The sequence below is a fragment of the Staurois parvus genome, unplaced genomic scaffold (assembly GCF_062004578.1).
Source record: "Staurois parvus isolate SC_StPar_1 unplaced genomic scaffold, SC_StPar_1.0 ptg001037l, whole genome shotgun sequence".
Lineage (NCBI taxonomy): Eukaryota > Metazoa > Chordata > Amphibia > Anura > Ranidae > Staurois > Staurois parvus.
Window position 1 is genome coordinate 612,927 of NW_028318833.1, and position 25,342 is coordinate 638,268.

The 25,342-nt window shown below is 43.2% G+C and overlaps 1 protein-coding gene across 2 annotated transcripts in view; it reads right to left on the reverse strand.

Moving 5' to 3' along the window:
- The window catches only part of LOC149441004 (guanylate-binding protein 7-like), a 50,299-nt gene that overhangs the window by 23,436 nt on the left and 1,521 nt on the right, over window positions 1–25,342 (reverse strand). For both annotated transcript variants that reach the window (XR_016307454.1, XM_089657870.1), the window contains exons 2-7: window positions 14,129–14,341; window positions 13,925–14,052; window positions 10,672–10,781; window positions 7,743–7,930; window positions 4,405–4,653; window positions 2,590–2,867 (exon numbers count right to left, since the gene is read on the reverse strand). Coding sequence is in view for 1 of the 2 variants with exons in the window: in XM_089657870.1 (XP_089513996.1) it covers window positions 2,590–2,867; window positions 4,405–4,653; window positions 7,743–7,930; window positions 10,672–10,781; window positions 13,925–14,052; window positions 14,129–14,312 (1,137 nt within the window). In the remaining variant the exon portion in view is untranslated. The remainder of the gene's footprint in view (window positions 1–2,589; window positions 2,868–4,404; window positions 4,654–7,742; window positions 7,931–10,671; window positions 10,782–13,924; window positions 14,053–14,128; window positions 14,342–25,342) is intronic.

Genomic DNA, 25,342 nt, shown 5'->3' on the forward strand with positions numbered 1-25,342 from the left:
CCCACTGACACCAATGATGGGACACTATTCCTCCCACTGATACCAATGATGGGGCACTATTCCTCCCACTGATACCAATGATGGGGCACTATTCCTCCCACTGATACCAATGATGGGGCACTATTCTTCCCACTGATACCAATGATGGGGCACTATTCCTCCCTCTGACACCAATGATGGGGCACTATTCCCCCAACTAATACCAATGACCGGACACTATTTCTCCATCTACTGACTACAAGCACTATGTAATTTGTTTAACTCCTACTAACGCTGGGACATTTTCTACTCACACTTGCCACTCCTTCCCTCCTAAAGTCTGAAGGACAGGAAACCAGCCCTTGTTTAGAAAGTTTGGAGACCCCTGGTGTACAGTGCAGAGGTCCCCCTTATATTATTTACTCTACTGGTTATTGTTTTAAGCTTGTAGTATTAGGATATTTACTCTATTGGTCAAATGTTCTTCAACTCTTGAGGGTGAATGTTCTTAAAGTGGAGCTCCACCCAAAAGGGGAAGTTCTGCTTTAAGGATTGCTTCCCATTAAGGATTAGTACCTTTGGGGGGCAGGGGGGAGTGGGTACCTGAATTTGACAGGTACCCGCTCCCACTTCCGGTCCAATCACCTAAGCGATCGGAAGCGGAAGGTGTCCTCCCTCCCTGTAGCCTTTTGGGACACGTGACAGGTCCCAGAAGACTACGGGGCCATTCATGAAGTGCAGCGATACTCGCGCATGTGCAGTGGGTACCCGGCTGAGAAGTCGCAAGCTGTCACAGCCGAGCGCCCACACTGTAGATGCTGGCCTCCTGGAATACAGGACGGCCGGTGAAACAGGCTGCGGGGGACACACCACAGCTACAGTTTTTGCAGCTGCTGACTTTTATTCTTTGACACTGTGAGTGGAACTCCGCTTTAAGGATGTTTTCTCTTAGGACTAAATTATATGGAATGTTCCATTCATCTTGCAGAAGGCAACAAAGTTTAGTTTAAAAAAAAAGAGAAAAAAATACAATTACACCCAAGCACTTAAACTCCTTCCGAAAAACGTTGTAGCCCTCATCCCCATATGAGCACGCATACAAAAGCATGCAAAACACATGCATTGGGTGCACCACATATCTCAGCGCACATCAGAGTGGGAACAATAATTCTAAGCCCATTATTCACGGTTTACTCTAACCTGCTGATCTGTGGGGGCTTTTAAAGTGTCACCTATGGAAAATGTAGGGTACCAAAGTTTGCAGGCCTGATACGTTTGGCATCTATTTATTTGGCACAACCTTATCTTTAATATTTTATGGAAAAAAATTTGTAATTCTTTGCATTTGTGTGCCCTAAAATTATCTCTATTTTTACGGAAATGTTGCACTTGATAAACCGCTACACTAATATCATGTGAAATAAAATAAATAACTACCACTATTATATTCTCCAGAGTCTTTGCTTTCATAAAATATTTTGTGATTTTGGAGTTAACCTCCTTGGCGGTCTGATTCTTTCCGATTTTTTGTGCTGAAAGCGGTACCATTTGTTTGCATGGAAATATGTAGTTATTTTAGGAATAACTCACTGAAATCTGTCTGAACAAGAGTCTAGTAAACATCCCGATATGATAAAATTTGAAACACGAAATCATAAATTATAATTTAATAAATGATCATAAAAATAATAATATAATAATAATAAATTTAATTCAATAATATAATCAAACCAAAAACACTGAAATTTGAAATACAGAGGCAAATTCGCACATCGCTGAGCAAAGTCGCAAAATCGTTTTCAGTGTCTGATGACGAATTTCCCCCACAAATCATTATCACTCAATTCTGCAAGTGGTTCTGATTTACTATCGCTGTTCTCTAGCTGTTCTAAAACCGCTTTTGACATAAAGGGACGCTTTTTGGACGCCATGGACTTTTCTAAGTTTCCAGGCAGAAAGAACATTCATAATGCAGGCAGGGCACCGGACAAAGCAGTAGGGACAAAATATATGTGAAATGCATTGAAACAGCAATGACAGCAAAAATGACATTTTTTAAAAATTTAAAATTTCCCGCCGGTTCCGGTGCCCGTACATCCCGACGTCACAGGGACCAGAACACAGAAGCCGGATGCCGGCATCGGCCGGAGGAGATGGCCGGGGACGCTGCAGGGGACACATCGCGGGAGCGAAGGACAAGGGCAGGAGCGCCCAGAGCAGCGCCGCATGGTAAGCCCGAGTGTAGCTCGGGGTTACCGCTCTTGGTATAGAAATTTTACCCCGAGCTACACTCGGGAATACCGATAAGGAGGTTAAACAAATCTTCAGCCTACGTTGATTTTTTTTGTGTGCAAAAAAATTTAAAATGGCTCTTGCAGCCAAAAGGCTATTGGTTTGAGTCCTGACATTCTGTAAGTTGTTTTCCCTTGTGCGATCACCGTAGCAATTTATAATGGTTATATGAACTAATTGGTTGACTAAACATTACAGCTATAGTCTCAACCCAAGAAAAAAGCTAGAAGTACTGGAAATGTCCCAGCATATTTATCCAAAATTGTGACTGTTGGAGGTAGAGCGTTATTTTTTATACCCAATACAAAAAAATCTCACCATAAATTCCTCAAGAAACTGCTGATCTTTGTCATTGAAGGACTTCTTCAGGAATGTTTTCCGAGCTTCGTCCTCATACTGACTGCTCAGAGTCATGAAGTCATCAAGAGTTTCTGTGGGCAACCCAACTTTCTTCATCTTGTCCTCATAGTGCCGTGTCGCTTCCTTGGCAGCCGCTTTGTTCTCCTTCTCAGCCAGAGAAACCATGGCGTCCTCCATGCAGGCAAACTTAGAGGAGCTTACAGCTTCAGTGTAAAATTTAGCCAGCTCACCCAACCCTGAGATGAGGAGACAAATGGATGACCTTTTTTTAATCCAAATGTTATGTTTGCTAAATTCCTTATAACTCAGCTAAACTGATTGAAATAACAAGAAATACCATGGATATGTAATGTTGGGATGACCTTTAAGTGGTTAAAGCAGACCAAGGTGTGACATCATTTCTATAGTATACCGGGGATCACACTTGCAATAGGATGACTGAATGTTTGTTTCCTGTTGAGTGGAGAAGGATCAGCATATTCTGCAGAGCTAGGATAATCTTGTCATATTTTTAGACAATCTCTAATAAAAATTATTTACCTGGTTAAAAATAGTTGTCTGAAATGTTTTATTAACACCAAGACCTCTGTTCACTTGCAGAGTTTACAGTTTGTCAGCGGTATATGTCATATATAAATGTATAATAATAATAGTGTGTGACTGTGGGGGAGGGGACATTAGAGTGTAAGCTCCTCTGGTACAAAGACTGATGTGACTGTGGGGGAGGGGACATTAGAGTGTAAGCTCCTCTGGTACAGAGACTGATGTGACTGTGGGGGAGGGGACATTAGAGTGTAAGCTCCTCTGGTACAGAGACTGATGTGACTGTGGGGGAGGGGACATTAGAGTATAAGCTCCTCTGGTACAGAGACTGATGTGACTGTGGGGGAGGGGACATTAGAGTGTAAGCTCCTGTGGTACAGAGACTGATGTGACTGTGGGGGAGGGGACATTAGAGTGTAAGCTCCTCTGGTACAGAGACTGATGTGACTGTGGGGGAGGGGACATTAGAGTGTAAGCTCCTCTGGTACAGAGACTAAGAGAGCCATTCCTGAGTGAGCTGTGTGCGGTATACCAACAAGAAAAGGTTTGCGTATTGGTTTATTTTTGGGTGACAAGGAGAAGCCCTTCACCTGTGAGAGAGGAAACGTTCTATGTTTAGTTAGTGCCTGGATGGCAAGGGTTTATTTTCTGTTCTGTTCGTTTTGATATATTTGCAAACCTGTGAATAAAACTGACAACCAGTCAGATTTTGAAGAGAGCCTGCTGTGTGGTCTACCTTTTTCCCAGGGAAGGTGATCCCCCCACCTGAGCTAACCCCACAAAATGTATAATAATAACAGTGTGTGACTGTGGGGGAGGGGGCATTAGAGTGTAAGCTCCCCTGGTACAGAGACTGATGTGACTGTGGGGGAGGGGGCATTAGAGTGTAAGCTCCTCTGGTACAGAGACTGATGTGACTGTGGGGGAGGGGACATTAGAGTGTAAGCTCCTCTGGTACAGAGTCCGATGTGACTGTGGGGGAGGGGACATTAGAGTGTAAGCTCCTCTAGTACAGATATTAATGTGACTGGCTCAGTGTTCTCTATACAGCGCTGTGCTATATGTCAGAGCTATAAAAAAAAAGTATGAAAACAATGTAAATAATAATCGTGATTGACTGGGGGGGGCATTAGAGTGTAAGCTTCTCTGGTGCAAAGACTGATGTAAGTGATTTTAGCCTTCTACCCCTTTATGTTCAATGGTTTAGGAAGAGACATTGGATGAACTCACTGTGTCCGGTCACCATGACTGTCTCATTCACTCTCTTTGTATCGGCCTTGTTCCAGATGTAATCACAGAATTCCACGCACTGATCCACAAAGTTTCTGTTGAGGTCACTGTCTGGGACTTCCTCCAGTCTCTGAAGAAAATCTTTATTGGTGGTGGGGAAATCAAACACGAAGCACTTCCGGTTTCCAAAATACATTTGGAGACAAATTCTCGTACTATTATATGTCATATTCTTCGGTGACTTTTCAGCTGTGGACATGGATTAAGAAATGAAAGAGAGCTGTTTAGGTGTTAGTTGATTGACAGTTAACTGTTGACATCTGCTGACATTGTCCTTTCCTGCCGCCCCCCCCCCCACCACCACCACCAAAGGTTTGCCGCCTTTCCAATTTTTGAAGGGCCGTGCATGCTGTTTTTTTCAATCTCTTGGCCTGTCAGTGGAGGAGGCAGGTGTGTTGGGGTTGGCAAGCCCTGGGCTACAAGGTACACCCTACAAAAGCCTAATCCATAGAACTTGGGCATGCCTTGTATGCTCTGGTTTACCCTTCCACACCTTATCTGTTGCTGTAATCATCTTTATCCATCTGTATCCTAATTTGTGTATAAAGAACACTGCAAATAACAGCTATGGGCTTTAATTCTAAGCACACGGTAACAATATTAGAACAATGTATTCTGTTCTGTTGCTTTTATGTACAGTAGATCAAAGGCTTGTCAGCATTTTTAAATCAACCTATCAATTTTATATTCTGTGGTCTCCAGCCGCTGCAGAGAACACATTGGGGTTGATTTACTAAAACTGGAGCGTGCAAAATCTGGTCAGCTGTGCATGATAACCAATCAGCTTCTAACTTTATTTTGATTAACCGCCTCCCACCCACCATATAAGGGAATGACGGGAGGGCTGCAGTTCTCTTCTGGTAGGACATCATACGACACCCCCGGGGGCGCGCGGCGCAGTGATCGATGGTGCGCTGTCTCCCTGGAACACAGCAGATCGCCGATCAGTGGAAAGAGCCGATGATGTCAGCTCTGTCATGTGATCAGCTGTGTCCAGTCACAGCTGATCGCATGTAAATAGGGAAATGCTGATTACCAGGAGTCTTCTCCTCACACAGACAGCTCCGGGAGCAGAGGAGAGCCGGTAATTGGCATTCTTTAGAGGGGACATGTACACTGATCATCAGTGTAGCCCCATCAGTGCCAGCTGTCAGTGCCCATCAATGCCACACCAATGCCACATATCAGTGCCTACCAGTGTACATCAATGCCACATATCAGTGCCTACCAGTGTACATCAATGCCACATATCAGTGCCCATCTGAGCTGCCTTTCAGTGCCAACTATAAATGCCAGTCAGTGCCACCTATTAGTGCTGCCAATCAGTGCCACTCAGAATGGATGAAGGTAAAAAACTTGAGGTGTTACAACCACTTTAAGCTTTGACAAACAAACCTGGAAGCTGATTGGTTTCTGTGCACAGCTGCACCAGATTTTAGTAAATAACCCACTTGAGTCTTTTTCCTTTATTTGTGCAGATTGTTTAACCTCTTTACCACCGTCCTATAGCAGAAAAGAAATATTGCTACAGGACAGTAGCGGTGCGCAAAATCACATGATTTTGCATTTCCAGGTAGGTTTGCATTCTGCCACCATTCACCGCCTTAGCTGTCAATCACCGGGTCCCGGTTGGGGATTAGTCACCAGTGTCCGGTGATTGCCGAGCATCTCCAATGGGGGGGAGAACTGTTTGTAAACAAAACAGTTCTCCTCTCTGTGAGCTCCTGGAGACTTCTTGGCAAGGCTGTGCATAGCAGAGCCATACAAAGCAGTGTGCTTGCAGTGAAGCACTAACACAGCACACTTAGTAAAACTGCACACAGTTAACCCTTTGATCGCCCCTCATGTTAACCCCTTCCTGCCCAGTGCCATTAGTACAGTGTCAGTACTTTAGTACTGATCACTGTATTGGTGTCACTGGGGATATCAGTGACACCACTCCAGTTCCCCCCCAGTGTCAGAATGGCTGCCACAGTCACGCAGTCCCACTATAGTCGCTAATCACCACCATTACTAGTATAAATAAAAAAGAAAATTCCCAGCATATATACCGCCATTTGTAAATGCTATATCTTTCAAGTAAACCAATTAATTTACACGTATTGGGATTTTTTTTAGCAAAAACATGGAGCAGAATACATTTTGGCCTAAATTTATGACGAAATTCTATTTTTTTAATTTTTTGACTGATTATGATTAATAGCAAAATGTGAAAAATATTTTCTGTTTCTCAAAATTGACGGTCTTTTTTTAATACTGCAAAAAAAGGGACGTACATTTCATTTGGGTACAGTGTTTCATGACTGCGCAATTGTCAGTTAAAGTAACGCAGCGTCACAATGCAAAAAATGGCCTGGTCAGGAAGGGGGGGAGGGGGAATCTTCTGGAGTGCGAGGGGTTAGCTGACGTTCAGGTATGGCTATTTTTGCATAGTTACATCGATCCAGCTTGGTCCCAATGTATCTCCATGGAAGCTGAGGCCACTCACGTGGCACAGGTGCCATTTAATCAGCACTTCACATTTTTTCTCAATGGGTGCAAAGCATTCTCTGATTGGATGAGGCAGGGAGACGGGTGGTGACATCATGATCTCCACCTCGTCCAATCAGAGAATGCATTATATTCATGGAGTAAATATAAATATATGTACGCTGAACGGCATCCGTGCCCAGTGACTGAATCCTTGTATTAACAATGCAACAGGGCAGTCGCTCGGCATGATATCTGGAAGCTAGTGGAGATCACCATAGAAGTGATATAGTAGCGGTGTAGTAGTGGTGTCTACTACAGTGATTTCCAGCTTCTACAGGGATCCCACAGGTATGGCACATACATACTTGCATTGGTCCAAGCTGAGCAAATGTAACCATGCAAAAAAGCTTTAAGTGGAATTCAGCTTTAGTTTGGCTGAGCCCAACCAAAACTTCATTGTAACATTTGGATAACAATATGCGTACTGTGTAAGCGTTTCAGGGCCTGAATACCTCAACAAGAAATTTCAGCCACAACTTCAGTAATGCAATTTGTATAAATATTTGAAAGCGGCCCTCTTACCTTGGTGAAAAAAAATATTTGAAGGGCAGGCTGTAGGATCAATACTTTCTACTAAGTAGTAGTGAGTCAAATTTTCTGTTTCTTAAAGGGTTTTAGATGTCACTGACATTTTACCTGCCCACCAGACAGATACTTCCTGATCTTCTTTTACAGCCTGTCCATGGTCTATGTTGTCACCAAGGTAACAGGGCTGCTTTAGCACATGAAATATATGGAATGCATACGCAATTTAAGCTTTAAAGCGTTCTCCAGGTAGCCGTCTGCTGACACCTGTCCCCCTTCGATCTCCAGACTCAGATGGAAGTCTCTCACTGCCCAAATAAAAATGGGGAAATGTCTTGAAAAGATCTGCTCCTCGTCATCATTGTCCTTTGATTTCACCTTTATCATCTCGGAGAGTTCCCCTACAAATCTATCAAAGGTTAAGGAGATCTAAAAAATACAAAAGCACCAAAGAGTGCAAAAATAACAGTGCCAAAAAGTCTAGTAGAAATATATTGAGTCTATAAAAAAATGCATAGGAAGTCCATGAAGCAATAGGAATGGATGGGGCCAAATACAATGAAGGCTTCTGCAGTCCCTCTTTAGAGGCAGGGTCCAGGATAAAGCCAGCCATAGATGGTTTGAACTGACCAAAATTCTAACTGTGCATGGGTAGGCTGAATCTACCCAATCTAATCGATCGTTCAACTTGGGCACAACCAGCCTGCCGGATTTTATATGCAATTATTGCAAGTGGCTGATATACAGTGGGGATCGAAAGTTTGGGCACCCCAGCTAAAAATTTGTATTAATGTGCATAAAGAAGCCAAGGAAAGATGGAAAAATCTCCAAAAGGCATCAAATTACAGATTAGACATTCTTATAATATGTCAACAAAAGTTAGATTTTATTTCCATCATTTACACTTTCAAAATAACAGAAAACAAACAAATGGCGTCTGCAAAAGTTTGGGCCCCCTGCAGAGTTAATATCTTGTACTGTCCCCTTTGGCAAGTATCACAGCTTGTAAACGCTTTTTGTAGCCAGCCAAGAGTCTTTCAATTCTTGTTTGAGGTATCTTTGCCCATTCTTCCTTACAAAAGTCTTCCAGTTCTTTGAGATTTCTGGGCTGTCTGTCACGCACGGCTCTTTTAAGGTCTATCCATAGATTTTCAATGATGTTGAGGTCAGGAGATTGTGAAGGCCATGGCAAAACCTTCAGTTTACGCCTCTTGATGTAATCCCCCGTGGATTTCGAGGTGCGTTTAGGGTCATTATCCATTTGTAGAAGCCATCCTCTCTTTAACTTCAGCTTTTTCACAGATGGCATCAAGTTACCATCCAAAATTTGCTGAAATTTTATTGAATCCATTTTTCCTTCTACTCGTGAGATGTTCCCTGTGCCACTGGCTGCAACACAACCCCAAAGAATGATTGATCCAACCCCATGCTTAACAGTTGGACAGAGGTTCTGTTCATTAAATTCTGTGCCCCTTCTTCTCCAAACGTACCTTTGCTCATTCCTGCCAAAAAGTTTAATTTTAACCTCATCGTCCACAGAACTTGTTTCCAAAATGCATCAGGCTTGTCTATATGTTCATTTGCAAAGTTCAAACAATGATTTTTGTGGTGAGGACGTAGAAGAGGTTTTCTTCTGATGACTCTTCCATGAAGACCATATTTGTACAAGTATCTCTTTATAGTGGAATAGTGTACCACAACTCCAGTGTCTGCCAGATCTTTCTGGAGGGATCGTGCAGTCAAACGTGGGTTTTGAATTGTTTTTCTCACAATCCTGCGAGCTGTTCTGTCTGATATTTTTCTTGGTCTTCCAGATCTTGCTTTAACTTCCACTGTTCCTGATGACTGCCATTTCTTAATTGCATTCCGAACAGAGGATATTGACATCTGAAAACGCTTTGCTATCTTCTTATAGCCTTCTCCAGCTTTGTGAGCGTCAACTATTTTCAGTTTCAGTTTTCTAGACAACTGCTTAGAAGAACCCATGGTGCTGATTGTTGGGGCAAGGTCAGATGAGTCTGGGCATTTAAAACCTTTGAGATTGACATCACCTGGTCTGCCCAGACGATGATTGAGAACAATCCATGACACTGGCAGGTCTCAGCTTGGCAAAGGGGGCAGTGCATGCTATAAATTCTGCAGGGTGCCCAAACTTTTGTAGACGCCATTTTTTTGTTTTCTGTTATTTTGAAAGTGTAAATGATGGAAATAAAATCTAACTTTTGTTGACATATTATAAGAATGTCTAATCTGTAATTTGATGCCTTTTGGAGATTTTTCCATCTTTCCTTGGCTTCTTTATGCACATTAATACAAATTTTCAGCTGGGGTGCCCAAACTTTCGATCCCCACTGTAGCTGCTAGAAATAACACTGTCTTGGCAGGAGGGATTCCCCTGTTAACACTGACTGTGTGGATGGGGGAATCAAGCGAACCAAAAAACATTTGCTCCGTCTATGGCTGGCCTAACTCCTGCTGGTAACCATGTAAAGAGACAAAGAGACCCTTCCTTTTGTCTTCTTACATTATTAGGGGAATACAAAAAAAATACTTTTTTTCATGGAGGGACATTTAGAATAATAATTGGTCAAAATGTAGGCAGTTGAAGTATAACTAAAGGCAAACATTTATTTTAGTTTTGGACAAAGTGGAGCAAGACTAGGACCCTTGTAAGGTTTTTATGGCTGCCTGTGATTCCCTCTCACTATTTCTGTTTTTACCAAGAGTGAAAGAAAATCCCACATTTTGAGTTGTCCCCAGCAAAGTAATGGTGACACTAATTCTGGTGACCTGGGGGGCTCCAATGGATTCCATTTATGGGAATTCACTTCCTTTGTTGGCTATGGGGCAGGGAGTGAAAGGAAATCTCCCCATTGGGACACAGATGGCAAAAAAAATGAGAGAGGTTATAAACTTCCCTTACTCTTCATACTCTTTAAAATTAAAAAAAAAAAGGTAGTTCTTCTTTAATTCAGCATTTTCCATGTACAGAGGAGCTGTTTACAATATGTTGAAAGTAAAAAAAGAGATACAACATTTTTTTTTATCCATTTTTCTGTCCTTTCCCTCTAATTTGTTCTAAGATCTACAAGCAGCCTGTTAGAACATAAATACATGAAATCACCAAGACCCTAGGATGAAAAAGGATACTTTAATTTATCCAGGGCATCCTGGTCGATGGTTCCTTTGCTGTTATACACCATGGCACTGCTTAGCAGGAGAGCGAGGGTAAAAATCCAGGTATCATTTTTGCTATCCCCCTAAAAAGGACCAGAAACAAATGCAAAGAAAGGTAAGATAGGTTTACTGGAATGGAAGCTTCCTGTACTTTCCTGGTAACCAGTACCAGCACTGGATCACTCCATGCAGCATTACAGTTTCTGGCATTCTTTTTTGTTCAGAATGATAGAGCGAAGGCACGGTGGAGGTAAGAAGTCAAAGCTGCCAATCCTGTAAAAAATAAACATCACTCCTATTGTGTATTAGTGCCTCCTTGGGAGCCCTGTAAATTGGGGAACTCTAATTTGCAAAAGAAAACCATCTGTGTCTAACTCTACCCTTTCTGCACTTTTCTATTGGCCAATCACTTTTAAAGATGGTCTGCCACATCAATAGTGAGTTGTGGAAGAAGGTAAAGGTGGCCACAGATGGATCAAAATGCATCCAGCTTAGCAGGGACTGGCTGAATTCAATCTATGTGTGGCCACTGAAGTTGGTCAGAAGTTGATTTACTGATCAACTTCTGTTCCACTATATATGTATCTCCACTTGTGAATTGGATATGCAACAAATACTGGCATTTGACCACCACACTCTTGCACAGGCGTGTTGTGTTTTATGTATTGATGTCACCTGGCTTACTCATTTACATGGCTGGGAGTCCGGAGCCTAGTAAGCAAAGGGGCAGGGCTAAGGGGTGACATCATTACCTATCATCACATGGTGAAATGGGGTCAATAACATTGACCAAATATGGACCATGGCCAAATTCGGGTTATGATGTCACCACTATCTCCACCCTTCCTTTATGTTGCTGATAACAGTTAGGGAAACCGTCATTTAGCAAGTGGCATACATTGTGTAGCACTAACCCCTTAGGGATTGCTTATGAATTTGGGTCCCCCTATAGTTCTGCACAGTCTGCCAGTTAACATTTTCCACACACGTTTTAGGTGTCGCTGACATTTTACCTGCCCACCAGACAGATACTTACTGATCTTCTTTTACAGCCTGTCCATGGTCTATGTTGTCACCAAGGTAACAGGGCTGCTTTAGCACATGAAAAATATGGAATGAATATGCAGTAAAGCGTTCTCCAGGTAGTCATCAACTGACACCTTTGATCTTCAGACTCAGATGGAAGTCTCTCTGCCCAAATAAAAATGGGGAAATTTCTTGAAAAGGTTTGCTCCACTTCATCACCGTCCTTTGATTTCACCTTTATGGTCTGCTTACCTTACTGCAGGCACTTTCAGTTGTCTGCATTCATTCTAAGATTATTTCCTGATTCTTCTAGAATTCTGGTTCTCTATTGTGCTAATAGCAAACAGAGATGGCGAAACAGCACTCTGACCCTGTTAGCTAGTTAGACTATGGATAACATTTGATGGCCAATGATGAGACACACAGCAAGGGATGAGGCGGTCTGCATGGGTCTATCATGCTCTGGTCACCATTCTCGGTACAGAAACTAGTGTGTTCAAAGGATCCCAGGGCTCTTGAAATGCTCTCTTAATGTGGGCTGGAGGTGTTTGGACTATGACCTAGAAAAATAGACCAGCAAGGAAAATGAAAAGGGAAGAACAGAAATACAAGGGGCATTCAAGTCAAATCGGGACTTTTTTTTCCAGGTATAAAAAGGGATGCTAGCATGGCGGTACTACACGCAGTAGTAAGTTGCAAGTGCGTCCTATTACTGATAGGCGGTGTACATGTTGTGGGCCAGTCCAAAGGCCGTTAATCAAGATGGCAGACAACAGTATTGGTGCGTGCATGGAACAGCGTGTGTGAATATCTACAGAAGACGTCAAGCACAGTACGGTGATGAGACGCTCAGCCGCAGTAAGACATTTGAATGATGTAAACGTTTCAAAGATGGCCAAACGTCCATCAGTGACGATCCTGGCTGTGGTGGATCCCAGCCCACAGCAGTCATTCCTGTGAACAGTCAGCGTATGGAACACCTGATCCTGGATAATAACCTGTCCTGAAATTGCACAAGAGATGAATCTTTCTGTGAAGCCGGCAGTCCTAGGATGGTTTACGCGTACTGACAAATCTTTCTATGCTGACGCTTTCCAGGCATTACATTTTTCGCCGTATAAGACGCACGTTTTCTTCCCCAAAACTGGGGGGGAAATGTCAGTGCGTCTTATAAGGCGAATATGGAGCGGCCGGTCTGGTATTTCCACCGCGGCCATGTCAGAATACCGGGCCGGCCGCTCAGCTCTGCAGCGGGACCTTACCTGTTCCTCTATCCAGCGGCGTGCTGTCTTCCCGGCTTCTGTAGTGTGGGCATGACAGCCGGGTGCCAAGTGCGCATGCGCAAGAATCGGTGCTTTTTGTGAATGGTAAGGCGGTACCTGGGACACATGACAGATCCCAGAAGCCGCCGGACCAATCACAAAGCGCAAGTGCTTCTCGCTCATGCGCACTGGGCACCCGGCTGTCATCCCGAGCGCCATTACAGAAGCCGGGAAGACAGCGCACCGCTGGATAGAGGAACAGGTAAGATGAAAGAACAACTCCGCGGAAAAAGAGCGGGTATCTGTCAAATTCAGGTACCCGCTCCCCACCTCCCCAAAGGTCAGCAGTCATCTGTACTGTCCATAGTCTCTGGTCATCCCTGTGCTGTCCGCAGTCTCTGGTCATCCCTGTGCTGTCCACAGTCTCTGGTCATCCCTGTGCTGTCCGCAGTCTCTGGTCATCCCTGTGCTGTCCACAGTCTCTGGTCATCTCCTGTACTATGTCTGCAGTCCATTAGTTCAGAATTTTTTTTTTCCTGTTTTCTGCCTCTAAAACCTAGGTGCGTCTTATGATCAGGTGCGTCTTATACGGCGAAAAATACGGTAGTTAAACGCTGGGATAAGTGTATACATGTAGCAGGGGAGTATGCCACAAAATAAATGCAGTTTACACTCCTTGAAATTTGTTCTTTTATTACATTAACTCAAAAGTCCCAGTTTGACTCGCCCCTCGTAGTAAGAGATAATAGGTGTGTGTGGAACAGTAACACAAAAAAGAACAAATATGTTAAACTATAGACGTTTAAATAATTCACTTGATCTGCTAACAATACCTTCAAAACTGAGCCGGTCATAACATCCATAAACAAAATACAGAACCTACGATAACAGTAAATTATGGTAATCATATTAAATAATTTCTAGTCTTATATTCCCACCTTCTTTACATCCCCCAGACCTTCAGTGTCCAGGAGAACTAGAGTGTGATCCTTTTTTAAGGGGTGAGGAACACACCACATCCAGATTCCTTTGGTTTCAGCTTGAATGGTGGCACCTAAGTTAAAGCCTATGGAAATTAAAAAGGGAAACTCTCAGTAACATCAATAACATGTAACAAAACTTCCTACTAATTGATATATCACCTTTCTGAGCTCCGGCCAGCTTGTTCATCAAGTAGGATTTCCCTGTCCGATACATGCCTACAATGGATACCACCACCACTGGCTGACTGATCCCAGACAAAATTTTGATGGCCTCGGGCTTCACCACAAGATTTCCATTCTCTTTGTTTTCAATTAGGCAGATGGGGCCTTCCATTCTGATCATTGGCTTCACAGGGGACGATATAGTCAGGTCTGAATGGAGGAAAAATAAAGTGGCCATCCCAACATAAATAATGCAAATCAATAGGCTACGTGTGAGCAACAGCCAATCCCATTATTATTTTGTGTAAAGAAAAATACATTGTACTTGCCATCAATACTAATTCTGCTGCTTCCAAACTTTGGCTCAAGTGGCCTAAAACCCAAGATGCCTCAAGTAAGAAAGCACTATTATTATGGGTACTTCACATGATAATAGATACTAAAGTCTATTTTAACATGTAGCATATGTTTTTTTGCTAGAAAATTACTTAGAACCCCCAAACATTATATACTTTCTGAACGCAGAGGTCATGAAGAATAAAATGGTGGCTGTTGCAATTTTTTTTTATGTTGCATGATATTTGCACAGCCATTTATCAAACACAAATCTTAGGAAAAAATACACCTAAATGAATTTTAGTGCACACATACACAATACGATAATCTTTTTCTGGTAAAAAAAAATATATATATATATATATTGATGTTGTGTTGAGTAAATAGATTTTTTTTCCTAAATAAAAAAAACAACAAATATATATTAGAATACAAAGTATCCAGAGTATGGATCCATTGGAATTCTTTTTTTTCTCAGAGTCAATTCCCTGCCACCACCACATCTGGGCAGCACAGTGGTTAAATGGTTAGCACTTTCACCTGGCAGTGCTAAGGTCGTTGGTTCAAATTCCAGCCACAGCACCTGCATGTTCTCCCTGTTCCTGTGTGGGATTTCTCCCACACTCCACAGACATGCTGGGAGATTAATTGGATCCTGCCTAATTGTCCCTAGTATATGTATGTATGAATGTGAGTTAAGGACCTTAGATACACCCCTTGAGGGTTAGGGACTGATGTGAATGTACAATGTATACAGTATATGTAAAGCACTGCGCAAATTGATGGCGCTATATAAGTACCTGAAATAAATAAACCTGTTATGAACAACCCCTTTACCACCACATGTTTCAGCTTAAAAACTGCTTGTCCAATGGGTCCATTCTCTGGATGTATTTTATCCTGAGGAGTTAAAATCTGACTTTGGTTTGTATTTATTTCTTTGATTACGGTAAATTTTGTAATATATTTATAATATCTTTGAAAGTGTTTATTATTCCAATTATTTTAATATTTCTATTTGATTATTTATATTTTTTGATAATAGGTGCCATATCGTGACTCCATTCAATTGATATAGGGAAATGATTCTCCTGGTTGATTTTTCTCCTGATTTTGATATGCTGTATTCTATGTTTTGTTGTTTAAGAAAAATTTTGAATTACGGTAGTAGTTATTTGATTAAACAATTGATGCCAGGCTTTTTATATATATATATATATATATATATATGGGTCAAAAAATTAAAGGAAGACTTTTAAATCAGAGTATAACTCCTGGGATATGGATCTGGTCAGTTAATCAGTTTCAATTGCTTTGGTGGTAATGAAATTAACAACAGGTGCATGAGATGGGCAACAATGAGACAACCCCCAAAACAAAAATGGTTTTACAGGTGGAGGCCACTGACATTTTTCCCCTACTCATCTTTTCTGACTGTTTTCACTAGTTTCGCATGTGGCTAGGGTCAGTGTCACTATTGGTAGCATGAGGAGATACCTGGACCCTACAGAGTTTCCATAGGCAGTCCAACTCCTCCAGGATGGCCCTTCAATACGTACCATTGCCAGAAGGTTTGCTGTGTCTCCCAGCACAGTCTCAAGAGCATGGAGGAGATTCCAGGAGACAGGCAGTTCTTCTAGGAGAGCTGGACAGGGCCGTAGAATGTCCTTCACCCATCAGCAGGACAGGAATATGCTCCTTTGTGCAAGGAGGAACAGGATGAGCACTGCCAGAGCCCTACAAAATGACCTCCAGCAGGCCACTGGTGTGAATGTCTCTGACCAAACAATCAGAAACAGACTTCATGAGGGTGGCCTGAGGGCCCGACATCCTCTAGTGGCCCCTGTGCTCACTGCCCAGCACCATAGAGCTGGATTGGCATTGGCCATTGAACACCAGAATTGGCAGGTCCACCACTGGCACCCTGTGCTTTTCACAAATGAGAGCAGGTTCCCCCTGAGCACATGTGACAGACGTGAAAGGGTCTGGAGAAGCCGTGGAGAACGTTCTGCTGCCTGTAACATGGTTCAACATGACTGTTTTGGTGGTGGGTAAGTGATGGTCTGGAGAGGCATATCCATGGAGGGACGCACAGACCTCTACAATACAAAAAATGGCCACTTCCCCAGTCTATAACTGGCCTTCACAGCAAGGAGCACATGAAAGGATGACGCATTTCAAACAACAAAACAGAAAAATTTGCAGCTCAACTTGCCAGCCAACTTGCACACAAACCAAATTAACCTGTCTAACAGTATGCATTAAAAACAGGGGTTTAGTTAGCACAAAGTTGCAAATACATGTGTAAGCTACAGAGCCTCGTCACGGCCCCCCAGAATTTGTAAACATATACAAATTCCAGCATATATACTCTCTCATATTCTCTCTCATATGTCGCTCAGTGGGAGCATGACCTGGGGGCAATCATGGATCTGGAGGACTGTAATAGGGTCTGGTCACTTATAACTAAATGTTCATTTAATACGACCACGCTGGAGGCGGCATACAAAGTACTGTTTCGTTGGTATTGGGTTCCGGCTCGTTTGGCCCAGGCAAACTCTACCTGCAGTGATCGATGTTTTCGGGGTTGTGGCCATCATAGTGAGGTATTGCATATCTGGCGGTCATGCCTGAGACTGTTTCAATTTTGGTCTCCTGTATTTGGCCTCCTTTTCACTTTGTTCCATCTCTCCATATGCTGGGATGCTCGGTATGCTTTCTTTCATTGTCCCATACCGGGCCTCTTGGCTCATCAGCAGAAGTTGGCTTCCTATTGGCACTAGAACAATTGCTCAGACCTGGAAGAGCCCGTTTGTCCCTCTTCAGGGGGTACAGGACCGTATGACTACTATGATGCTCAATGAACAGATGTCGAGTATCTGTAACGACTCCCAATGGAAATTCTTGAAAATAAGAGAGCTGTGGTTGCAATATGTTTTTCTCACGCTCCCCCCGGCTAGTCTGGGGTTGTGATGTTGCTCGGTATTGGCGTTCTTGGACCCCTGCTCTTGGTCTTGTTATCTTTTTCCTTTTGTACTCCTCTTTCCTTTTCTTTTTCTGTTTGTTTTTGGTGTGGCAGTGGATAGCTGCCTTTAGTTTGAGTTACTGTTGGTGTTATACTAATGTTTTTGTCATTTATGTGCTATTGATAGCCCCTGCGTGGGCGCACCTTTTGCTCTGTTGGTGTTAGAGCACTTGCGACGGGAGTGACTTTGGGTGGGGGGCCCATGGAACACAGCTCATTTTGGAGAGGTGGGGAGACCCCTGTCTCAGCTCCCTATATCCCTCTTATGTGTAAGTCACCCTGTGCCTGTTAGGGGTGCAGGGTGAAATATCCTGATAGTGTGTAGACATGTATAGGTGGGGGTTGTTCACTGTTTAATTCCATGTGGTTGTATTCCATTGTTCTATTGTGTGTCTTGCTTGGGAGCAAACTATTATGAGATGTAGGTGTTTGTGTATTGGCTTGGTGGGGGGTGTTTCCAGCAGCCCTTCCCCCTGATGGGACTGCCTGCTGATGTGTTTCTTGTTACTGGGTGTGTATTGCCCCGCCCTGTGTATATATCTTGTATCTGTGTTAAAATAAAGTAGTCTATTTCCCGATTTATTTCAAGACTGGTCTCGTCTAGTCTCGTATGGTCAGCGGTGGTGTCCGTGGATCTGTGTTTGGACAGGGAAGCGGGAGTCTAATACCCTAGTGCAGTCGGGGTCTGGTTCTGTTACAGCACTGTTTTTTAATTTTTTTTTTTATGTGCAATTGATAGCCCCTGCGTGGGCGTGTTTTGTTGCTCCTGTCTTAAACTGTTTATAAATTAATAAAAACATTGAAATACAAAAATATAGAATTAGGCACAGTTATAACAAATATCAATCATTGTTATATATAAGACTTTTTTATATGTCCAGAAGAATATGTATGAACCTCCAGCTTACTATCAAAATCATGCTGCCGAAGCCATTCAAAAATACACTGGTGCATCTACATTAACGTAAAGTAAAACAAAAAGAGAACGCACCGACCTTGCGCATTACCTCAATAAACTGTGATTTTATTAAAATGAGATATATACTCACAAACAAAGAAGTAAAACAAGCATATAAGATCCTCAAAGGAACAATGAAGTACAAAACCAGTGCGAGTCACATCAAGAGGGGAGACTCTCAAAGTTCCACTGACGCATTTCGAAGGGGGTCCCTTCTTCCTCAGAGCTCTATACATCTAATTTTAAAAAATCAGTTTATTGAAGTAATGCGCAAGGTTGGTGCGCTAAATTTTTGTTTTACTTTGCAGTACTGGTTGGGCTCCCCAGCCTTTTTAAGAGCTGCACAACCTTTGATCCATTGGTGGACGAACTTCCACAAGTGGTCTTCCCACCCATCCACCCTTGATCTGGGTCCCTGAGCGCAGGAGGTGTTGTTTCTGCATCTACATTAACATTATGGCCCAGACGTTCGTGCAATTGCAGAGGATATAAAGAAGCTCAAATATCCACCTAAATATAAATATATATCCATCAACAATGGAAAAAAAAAGTCACTATCTAATTGTTATCCAGATTACTTACAATAGCGAGGGTAGGAAAGATGATCAATATCAAAACCTTGCCACTAGATGTCAGCAATAGCCTTCACTCCTCACACACCCATGCTAAAAAAGTGAAGGCCGGAAAAATGTTCAGAAAACGATTCTTAAAGGCCACCTAGGTGGCTATATACTGATCAGGGGCAGACTGACAACTCATCGGGCCCCCAGGCAATAGGTGATCATGGGGCCCCTGTGTCCTTGCCCAAACTCAAAAAAGCCAATGAAAAAGGTACCAGGGGAATCTCATGGGGCCCCCTACCGACCCCGGGCCCTCGGGCTGTGCCCGAGTTTCCAAATGGTCAGTCCGCCCCTGATACTGATCATAGACTCAAATGCAAGCCTCACCAGATATAGGATCATAATCCCAGCCCAATGTTCCAGCACCACCTCTGCGGCCAAAAGGCCATGTCCTCACAAATCTCCTGTTTTATACCCTCCACCCGGCCAACTTATGATTTCATTGGTTGGGTGCGAACATCCAGTATATGACTGCGGAGGTCATCTACACACATGTGCGAACCCAAGCCACCCAAAGCCACTGCGCAGCCGCACAGGAAGCAACAATAAAATCCAAAACAACGCCACCAATGATCAAGAAGGCCAATCCAATGCACAAATACCAGCAAGACACTACAACCGCCATCTCAGGGGTGGACTGACCATTCGAGCACTCGGGCACTGCCCGAGGGCCCGGGGTCAGTAGGGGCCCCCATTAGATGACCCTGGTACCTTTCATTGGCTTTTTCATATGGGTGTGGGTGAGGACACAGGGGCCCCATGATCCCCTATTGCCCAGGGGCCCCATGAGCTGTCAGTCCACCCCTGTGCCATCTAGTAGTAGAGAGTAATAACCACAAAATAATACACAAAAATTAAAAAGTAAAAAGTAATCCACAACTAGTAAGATGGTCACACTAATATCTTAAACCACTTCACATCCAGCCCATGTACAGTTGTGGCCAAAATTATTCAACCCCCAATGCTGTAAAGGGGTTTAGGGACTATAGTGTACATTTGGAATTGTATTCAGAATCAAATCCTACAAGGACGTTGTAACTACCCAAATGCAACTAAAATGACATCAATTGTTTATGTAATACAGTAGTAAATGGTTCTTATGTGGTTTCTTCATTGCCACAATTATTCAACCCCTTAAAGACTACCACTCTGAAGAACAGAGGTTCATACAGGTGCTTTCCATCAGGTATTGAAAACACCTGTGGATGTCACCGAGCAGCAATCAAGCATAATAAGCACCAATTAGGCAGCTTTAAAATGACTGTGATACTCAGCTCCTTCTAGACATTTACTGGTGTGGTTACAAACATGGTGAAGGCAAGAGAATGGTCCAGGAAGACAAGAGAAGAGGTGATTTCTCTTCACAGGAAGGGCAATGGCTATAAGAAGATTGCAAAGATGTTAAACATACCAAGAGACACCTTAGGAAGCATCATTCGCAAATTCAAGGCAAAGGGCACTGTTGAAACGCTACCTGGTCGTGGCAGAAAGAAGATGCTGACTTCGACTGCTGTGCGCTACCTGAAGCGTAGAGTGGAGAGAAGTCCCCGTGTGACTGCTGAGGAACTGAGAAAAGATTTGTCAGATGTGGGTACAGAAGTTTCAGCCCAGACAATAAGACGCACACTGCGTAATGAAGGCCTCCGTGCCAGAACTCCCAGGCGTACCCCCTTGCTGTCTCCAAAGAATAAGAAGAGTCGACTGCAGTATGCCAAAAGCCATGTGGACAAACCACAAAAGTTGTGGGATAGTGTTCTGTGGACTGATGAAACAAAATTAGAACTGTTTGGGCCCATGGATCAACGCTATGTTTGGAGGAGGAAGAACAAGGCCTATGATGAAAAGAACACCTTGCCTACTGTGAAGCATGGTGGAGGGTCAATCATGCTTTGGGGCTGTTTTGCTTCTGCAGGTACAGGGAAGCTTCAGCGTGTGCAAGGTACCATGAATTCTCTTCAGTACCAGGAGATATTGGATGGAAACGTGATGCAGTCCGTCACACACCTGAGGCTTGGGAGACGTTGGACCTTTCAACAGGACAATGATCCCAAGCATACCTCCAAGTCCACTAGAGCATGGTTGCAGAGGAAAGGCTGGAACATTTTGGAGTGGCCATCGCAGTCACCAGACTTAAATCCGATTGAGAACCTCTGGTGGGACTTAAAGAAAGCAGTTGCAGTGCGCAAGCCTAAGAATGTGACTGAACTGGAGGCCTTTGCCCATGAAGAATGGGCGAAGATACCCGTAGATCGCTGCAAGACACTTGTGTCAAGCTATGCTTCACGTTTAAAAGCTGTTATAACTGTAAAAGGATGCTGTACTAAGTACTAAGATTGAATGTCACTTGGGGGTTGAATAAAACTGATAATGCTGTGAGCACAGAAAAGACATTTGTGGTTATTTCATTATAACTGTTATGTTATATTTGTCTGACCTACAAGTGCCTCTTTAATGTAAATGTAAGCAAGATGACTGAATGATCAAAAGCAATGTCAAACTGGCCAAAACACTCAATTTCAGTGGGGGTTGAATAATTTTGGCCACAACTGTATATAAAAGGCCGGAAGGGAGTAGTGAAGGAGCGGGTTGCCGTTCATAAATGGTGCCCAGCCTGCGTGCGCTCCCTGGAACACTGGATCGCTGTACGGGACCTCTGTGTGAGGTCCCAATCATGTGATCACTGATTGGCCAATCAGTGATCACATGAATAGCAGTAAGTAAGATGTCACTTCTGACATCATTGCTTACTACGTGTGAAATCTGTAAATGATCAAAGAGATCACATGGTACAGGGCTATTCACAACGGCCTTGTACCATGTGACAAGCTGTGACCAATCACAGCTCACACAATATTTCTCAATGGCTGCAAGAATGCAGCCAGAGAGAAGGAGAAATGATTGCTTTTACAGCCTTTATGGGTGTAAAAGCAATCAGTGCAAAAAAAAAAAAAATCTTCATCACGCCCCAGAAGTAGTACAGTGTCACCATGGTGACACTGTACTGCTAGGGTGACAGTATGTTAAAAAAAAACAAATAATAATATAAAAAATAAAATAAAAATGTAAAAAAAAATTTGAAAAATTATAATGTTTGGTTATAAACTAATTTGGGTTTTTTTTTTCCCAATATTTATGAAGAACGATTATTTATTTGCAAAATTGTATAAGAAAAACACTTATTTTTCCAAATTTTGGACTTTTCATTTATATAGCAAATAAAAAAAAAAATTGCAGTGGTGAATAAATACCACCAAAATAAAATATTATCTGTCTCAAAAAAATGCTAGAAAATTCATATGGGTACAGTGTTGCATGACCGCGCAATTCAAAGTGTGATAGCACTGAAAGCTGAAAATTGGCCTGGACAGGAAGGGGGTGAAAGTGTCCGGACTGGAAGGGGGTGAAAGTGTCTGGGCTGGAAGTGGTTAAGCAGATCAGACAGCAATCACTAAATCTCCAATGACAAAGTACGGCATTGTATTCCATACTGCCAGTATTCTAAAAAAAAATGTTAACCTCACATAAATAAACAATGAAGGAAAACAGGGGGCTGTGGTTCACTTTCGGCAGAACATACAAGACACGGGTCTCAGACGAATCTGAGAAACCTCGCCCTGGGTGTCCATACCATTGCATCTGGTAACACTTACTCAGGGCCCAAAAACTATTTTTGATCTAAAAACCTTGCATATGTATATTGACGGACAAGCTGGGGGAACCATCATTCTGAAAAATTATTACAAATATCTCAAGATCAGAATTACAGCTCAATCATGAAATAATGTATCCATATCCACATAAACGTTATATAGTTGAAAAACAAAAATGAATATCCTATTGTATGGCTGCAAAGAGATAAGGGAATGCTATGGGGCAGAATCATGGATTATAAAAATGGTTTAAAACTGAAAGACTCATTCAAGCCTGGGTAGTGGGTAGCACTGAGTTTATATATCCATCGTGTCCCAAGTTGTAAAAGTTTCTGGTCCATGTTACCTCCTCGCACATGTGATGGGATCAAGGGTGGACTGACCATTTAGGCACTTGGTGTCAGGGATCCAGGTATGACCAGAAATGTGTCGACTGACACAGGGAAACAGCAGGCTTCAGAAATGATGTAATAATAATAATAATAATATGATTTATTATTAGCCGCCCAAATATACAAAACGCACAGTAAACAGAACCAACCTTCAACTAGTATCAATATGTGCAGGAACCCAGGCGTAGTCAGGGCTGGAGAGGTGAAATGGTCAGGCAAGCCGTAAGGGACAGCCAGGCACTGCCCGGCGGGATCTCTAGTGACCCACAAACCGGGATTCCTCAGGGCGCGGAGTCTAAGCCCCAGTCTGCCTTTTCACCAGAGCCCCTGATGGTGGGGATGGACTTGGTGCAGGACTGAGACCAGGTCGCGGCCCCTGAGTGCACCCAACTGTAGTAGAGGGGTCCACCGAGGGTATGTACCAGGGGAGAGCCTGACGTGAAGAGGCTAGCAGGCCTGGGCAGCAGAGACTGGATCCGTGCGGGATGGATGGATAACCGTGAAGGTATAACGTAGTCAGACAGGCCAGGTCAGCAACTAATGGGCAGGTAGGTAAAGGAGGAGCAGGCGGAGAGTGGTCAGGTCAGAAGCCAGGTTCAGCAGCTAACGCGCAGGTAGGTACAGGAGGACCAGGCAGAGAGTAGTCAGGTCATAAGCCAGGTTCAGCAACTAACGGGCAGGTAGGCACAGGAAGGAGCAGGCAGAGAGTAGTCAGGTAAAGAGCCAGGGGTCAGTGCAAGGGACAGTCAGCAGGATCAGGATCAAAGCAGAGTCGGCAACAAAGGGTACTTCACAGAACAGAGGATCAGGCACAGGTGACAAAATACGGGGGCTCATGGGAAACAACACCAAGGCACTGATTGCAGGCCTGGTCCTGCTTAAATAGACCTCCTGCAATCAGCCTCAGGTGATGGCTTGATTGCAGGAGTGAGACTCTGGCTGCTGAAAGCACCCTCTGGTAGGAGCTGGTACTGCAGCCCACAGAGCAAGTGAGCCACAGCACCACCAGTGGTGAGTCCATTCCTGACACTTGGGCACTGCCCGAAGGCCCAGGGTCAGTAGGGGGCCCCTGGTACCTTTCAGAGACTTTTTGAGTGTGGGCAAGGACACAGGGGCCCCATGATTTCCTATTGCCCGGGGGCCCCATACGTTGTCAGTCCACCCCTGGATGGGATATATTCCAAAGCCATGAACCTAATCACTCCCAGATCAAAGTTGTGATACAGACCCACGTTTCTGCTAATGGGGGTCTCCATTTTGCAATTTTTAATGCGAAAGACATGATCCCTAATAAGCTCAAAGAACTGGCGTTTTGTTTTGCCCACTTAAAAGCAACCACAACAGCACTTCATTAACTAAACTCGAGCTGGTGTTTGACATGTAATTCTATACAGGCATCGCTCAGTCTACAATTGCCTTGGTTAACATAATTTTCAGTTTACAAATGAAAACCCATTGAAAATAACGCCTCTTTTTTTTACAAATTTTTTTCGCAATACGCAGTGTATGTTGGTGCCGTTTTTTAATTGTAATTGCCGGCATTGTTTTCTCTTCAGGATAGCTCACAGAATTAGTTGTCACTTTCCCCGCAGCTAAACGATAATTAGTTTCTTTTATCTTGGGAAACAAACTAAAGAGAAACATTGTTTCTTTTAACTCTGGGAAATAAACTAAAAGGAAACTTTTTTCTTTTAGCTGGGGGGGGGGGAGTGACAGCTGATTCTCTGAGCTATAGTGAAGAAAAAAAAATACCGTACTTACATTTAAAAAAATGGCACTGACCTATATTTTTTTTGTACCTCTGGAACAGATTAATTGGTTTTCAATGCATTCCTATGGGAAACCGCATTTCAGTTTACGAATTCTTCGCAATACGAAACGTCCCGGAGAAAGCATTACATTCGTAAACAGAGGTACACCTGTATTTAATGTGATGGACTGAACCACTGGGAAGATCAACCTCATGACAATTGGGCAAAAAACAGCAAAGGTTGCATTTGTTACAAGATTAGGTACTTATTCTTCCTGTTGGATTGAACTTGGCTTTATTATGGTGGCTTTGGACTAACCCGTCCTTGATGGAACGTGCTCACCTATAAATAATGGTCAGTTTCCAGGATATATATGTCACATTAAATGATGTACGTGCAATGCAAGATCTTATGGAACTGTGGGAGGAGGGTCAAGTGGACCCTGCTGATACACAGAAAGAAGACATGTCCCCCTGTGA